The sequence below is a fragment of the Octopus bimaculoides genome, chromosome 20 (genome assembly GCF_001194135.2).
Source record: "Octopus bimaculoides isolate UCB-OBI-ISO-001 chromosome 20, ASM119413v2, whole genome shotgun sequence".
NCBI lineage: Eukaryota > Metazoa > Mollusca > Cephalopoda > Octopoda > Octopodidae > Octopus > Octopus bimaculoides.
In genome coordinates, this window is record NC_069000.1 from 43,396,676 (window position 1) to 43,401,762 (window position 5,087).

Below are 5,087 nucleotides of genomic sequence, written 5' to 3' on the forward strand. Positions count from 1 at the left end.
AGGGTAAAAAATCATATATTAATTAATATCGATTTATTACCAGGAAGCTAGCACATTTAAAGAATCAAAGAGATTCAGAAACAATATCTGCGATCTCAGGGGATTAAAGTATATTTTTATATATAACGTTGACCACTAACGTGGACATTTAATGTGCTAGAAATAGATCACATCTTGTGTCTACTAAGACCTAAATTGTTCTCAAAACGAAATTCAGTGGAATACCAAAGCGTAAGCGGACAAGACATTTAAAATTACCGAAAACAAATCACCGAAAAAAATCAATTTAAGTCTTAGTAGACACAAGATGTGATCTATTTCTAGCACATTAAATGTCCACGTTAGTGGTCAACGTTATATATATATATATATATATATATATCAATCTCTCTCTCTCTCTCTCTCTCTCTCTCTCTCTCTCTCTCTCTCTCTCTCTCTCTCTCTCTCTCTCTCTCTCTCTCTCTTTCTCTGTTTTTTACTATCACTCAAACCAAACCACTTGCATTCCCTCTCTCTTTCACTCAATCCCCTCCTCTCTCCTTGGTTCTTAGTCTTTCTTTTCTACGTGTTATACCTCTCACGAAACTTGACCCTTCTATTCATTTGTCTGATAAACTAAACCAGAACAGTCAGTTGGAAATAAGGAAAACCTGTTTTCTTCATATGTTTGTTCCTTTCTCTTTTGTTCAAATCAAATCCTTCTACGTGTATGTAATCTTATACATTCCTAAATTTCTATTTATTGGAAATGAAGTGTTCAGTTTCCAATGAAATGATTCTAAACAAATAAAACCAGATGTCACGTGATTATCACATTTTAATTGCGAACTGTTTGTGTTGTTACGTCTAGAACAAGTTCACTTATAACAACCACTCTTATATTCCTGTTAGTTTCGGATTTGTACATATCTCTTAATTAACTTCATTATATCACGAACAATATAATTAGTCACGAAGAACTATTGGAAAGTTCTTCAAGTATGATGTCGTGTGGTTATATTACAGTTGCTGAGGGGACCTGGGGCTCCTCTCGTTTGTCTGCCAAACTGTTGATGTCGATGATGGTGATGATAGTGATGATGTCTCCTTACACTTCAGCCTGTAAGTAAAGGACACTAACTTTATTTTCTCACCTCTAACCTTTCTCTTTGTCCCTCCCACCCTCTCTCTCTCTCTCTCTCTCTCTCTCTCTCTCTCTCTCTCTCTCATGATGTACGCTGTATCTTGGGGACGTTAAAGTTAGCCGGTCCCTCTTCAGAAGGGATTCGGATGATTTCTTCCAGAAAGTAAGGAGAGATAAATTGTTCCAATACGCTAATTTTATATTATTTATCTACTGCACAAGATAAATTTGCTCTCAACAAGAAATTAATTCATATGGGAGGATTTCATCCTCACCCCAGAACAAATACCCCTAAAACTTCGAGCAACTCGTCATTCCCATCTAAGATTAATATATTGTAATATGTTCTCCCAGTAAGTGAGAGTTGCGTGGTTCAATTCCCATTAGTTCACCTGTTCCCCTCATTGTCCTTTTGCGTTATATTTCAATATAAATAAGGACCTCACACTTTTTAGCAAACAGATGGCGATTTTTGCAGTCAGCGACCCAGGATTAGTAATAATCGGGTGGTGGTTCGTAGGTTTAATGTTTGTATTTGGAAACTTGAGTTAGTTAAGCTTATATGACATCTCTGGTCAGCATCATAATTAAAAAAAAGACTAATTAATAAAAAGAAAATACTTGAGGCAGGTGGAGAACAGAATGAAGATGATCTAACCCCGTGAACTAAATAAAGGGTACGTTACAAGATTCTGGAAATATTACTTAATAGGAGAGGTATCTGAAGATGTCCGGAGGATACAATAGGTGAAGCATTCTTTTCTTTTCCACGCTAGGCACAAGGCCCGAAATTTTTGTGGGGGCGGGGCCAGTCGATTAGATCGACCCCAGTACGCAACTGGTGCTTAAGTTATCGACCCCGAAAGACTGTAACGCAAAGCCGACCTCGGCGGAATTTGAACTCAGAACGTAAAGATAGACGAAATACCGCTAAACATTTCGCCCAGCGTGCTAACGTTTCTGCCAGCTCGTCGCCTTACAACAGCGGGAACATTGCGACTATAATGAGCAAGATGAGGAGGACATTAGTCCAGATATGTATACACGAACGGTAACTCTTGGTCTCAGAAATTCAGACAAAATTTCTTTCTTCTTGTTTGTTGTTTACTGTAATTAACATTCCTTTTCTTTCTTCTTTTCCATCATTTTCTGTACTCTCTTCTTTTTTCCCCTTCTTCCTCTTTCTCTTCTACTGTTTCTTTTTTTTTTTTTTTTCGTTTTTGTCCATCTGTATGTGACTTTTGAATAAATTTCCCCTCCTCCATTTTTTTATCTTTTATAGCTATTGAAATGACCAACCTGTCACCTGCTGACGGTTTCACCATTGGAGAAGGAAAAACAATGAATATTGTATGTTCATATTATACGAACAATCTTGTTTGGTTCAGGCTCATGCGAAACAGCACTTCCGTTGTAGAGATGCAATACAACCAAAGCTTTGGAGTCTTTGAAACGAAGATGTATGAGAAAGATTTCAGTTGTACTTTCATGCGATATTCATCGAATTCTGGTGTGTTCAAATGCTGGAAAAAGAACCTCAATTGCAAGGATGTGGGCTTATACAGTTGTTGGTTAAGAGACGGAGATATTTCCAGTATAAAGTTTCTAAAAGGTCAGTTCACAATCCACGTCATTAGTTTTCACTATTCAACATTATTATTTTTATAATTGAAGCATTTACAAAGTCTATTACTATTATTGTTGTTTTACTTCGCAGAGTGCTCGGTCTTGTTTGCTCTGGTAGATTCTGTCAGAGGTCTCACCACAAGGCCTCTTTCCGCACATTATAAGCTTTGGATACTCGGTTGTGTTGTTAATTATCGTGGGAGACATTCAACATCCCACCACCAATTTCAAAATCTTTTCCCAGCAGAGCAGTTTTGGGAGTTTGTTCTACTCTTATACCAATTACGATTTCTCTGACATAATTCTCGAACTTGGCTGTTAGTGTTCCGAGTGCCTCAACAACTACTGCAATGACATTCTCCTCGTTGTTCACATTCTTACAATTTCGTAGTTTGTACTTTTCAGTCCATTCATGAAAATGCTCGACCACACGTTTCACGAATGACGCTCCAGAAGTTGGGGGAACTTGGCAACGAAGTTCTTCCCCACCCAGTTTATTCCCCAGACCTTTCTCCTATCGACGACCACTTTTTCAAGCCCCTTGACAGCTTCCTGCGAGAGAAGGAGTTCAAAAATCAAACTGATGCTGAAAGTGCGTTCAGAGAGTTCATCAGCTCTGGAACTCAAGATTTTTATGTTACCAGAATAAAATGTGTTGATTGCAATGGTACTTACTTTGATGAATAAAATTTCTCCATTGTTGAAATATATTGTGATGAATTTCATGTTTCAAAATGTTGCTTACTTTTTACTCAGCCTGATAAGTGTGTGTGTGTGTGTGTGTGTGTGTCAATTCCATTGAAGTCTCCTTCAATGGAATTTCAACATCAACATCAGGATATTTTTGTATGTATGTATGTATGTATGTATGTATGTATGTATGTATGTATGTATGTATGTATGTATACTTAGGTCTTTATGTAGGTATTGTCACCATGTAAACTGTGCTCTACCCTGCTCTAGCAATTCTTTATAAAATAAGAGAGTGAAACCCTTGAAAATAGCATCTTTAAGTTTCAGAGATGTTCTTCATTTAAAATTTGTATCAACATTATAAGTTTGCATCAATGCATCCACCGGATATGTTATTGTGTAATTATTCTTCTAACGTTTATTTTATTTTCAGTGAAATCTTCTATTAAGAGCCTGGCACTTGCCGAGAATGACTTTCAAATGAGCAGGACAGCTACATTCAAATGCACAGCAAATGTAGCATTGCCTTTTCCAGGGGTTGTCGTCTTTCAATGGAGATTAACAAACGGTAGAAATGAAATTGTGAAAGAAGACAGATTGAATGTTTGGCATTCTAACAAATGTTATGGTGAAGTAACTTCATTCTATCGATATAATGTACAATATGATGATTTTACTCACCGTTCAGCTGTTTCTTGTACAGTATTTAACCAGACACATACAGAGATAATCGACCCCCCTATAATAAGTAAGCAGACATTTTGTTTTGTGTTATATTGCTCACTGTTTTTATATTTTTTCTTTCTTAAAATATGGAGACGATTGTTACAGGCCACGTGTTGTGTTCCGTGCAGTTTGTCGCTTTTCTGACAGAAAACATTGTTGCATTCTTAAGATGTTTATGGACGACTGTTTAAATATTGAATGCATTTATAAAATTCTTTGTCTGAAACGGCAGCAGCAATTGGGTCATATATATGATTGAAACGAACCGCTTATTTCTAGAAGCCATCCCAACTAGTTACTGAAGATATCTCATATCTACCTTCCCTATTTGTTATTCTTGTACACCTGTATATCTAGCACATCTGACGTCATTGCTCTTCGGAAATCCTTCCAGCCAATGGATGCAGTTTGAAAGTAACACGTGGTTTCTTAATTTGCATAACAGAACAGTTTCTCGTTAGGTTTGAAATCAGAGAGTGTTGGGCGTTAGCAGACTGTAATTTTAAACTTATATATCATAAAAACATATAGAGTACGTATATACATACGCGCATATAAGTACATATATAAACAAGAATATATCCGTAAATATTTTTTGATGCATCTATATTTTGTCTTACAGTTGCTAGCAGTGCTCCTGCTGGTATATTATACTCTAAATGGATTTTGGTCGTCAATCTCATTCTTCTGCTTGTGGCTGTTGCAATTTCTCGATAGCGCCATTCTTTTTTACACAGAGACGATCATGAAGGTTTGTAAAGATAAATTACTTACTTTTCCGCTTTATTTTTTTTCTGCTTCTTAATTTTCCTCTCGTTCATCTCCTTTCTAAACCTTATCGCTCTGCACACTCATTTTCGCCCTCTTCATATACATGGGTGGGTGGGTGTGGGTGTGTGTGTGTGTGTGTGTGTGTGTG

At 36.8% G+C, this 5,087-nt stretch overlaps 1 protein-coding gene across 1 annotated transcript in view; it reads left to right on the forward strand.

The window, feature by feature from the left end:
* Nucleotides 1-816: 816 nt before the first annotated feature.
* Nucleotides 817-5,087, forward strand: part of LOC106878948 (uncharacterized) — a 6,425-nt gene continuing 2,154 nt past the window's right edge. The window contains exons 1-4 of the mRNA XM_014928323.2: nucleotides 817-1,101; nucleotides 2,406-2,735; nucleotides 3,876-4,190; nucleotides 4,791-4,919. Coding sequence (XP_014783809.1) covers nucleotides 981-1,101; nucleotides 2,406-2,735; nucleotides 3,876-4,190; nucleotides 4,791-4,885 — 861 coding nt within the window. The 5' untranslated portion in view covers nucleotides 817-980 and the 3' untranslated portion in view covers nucleotides 4,886-4,919. The remainder of the gene's footprint in view (nucleotides 1,102-2,405; nucleotides 2,736-3,875; nucleotides 4,191-4,790; nucleotides 4,920-5,087) is intronic.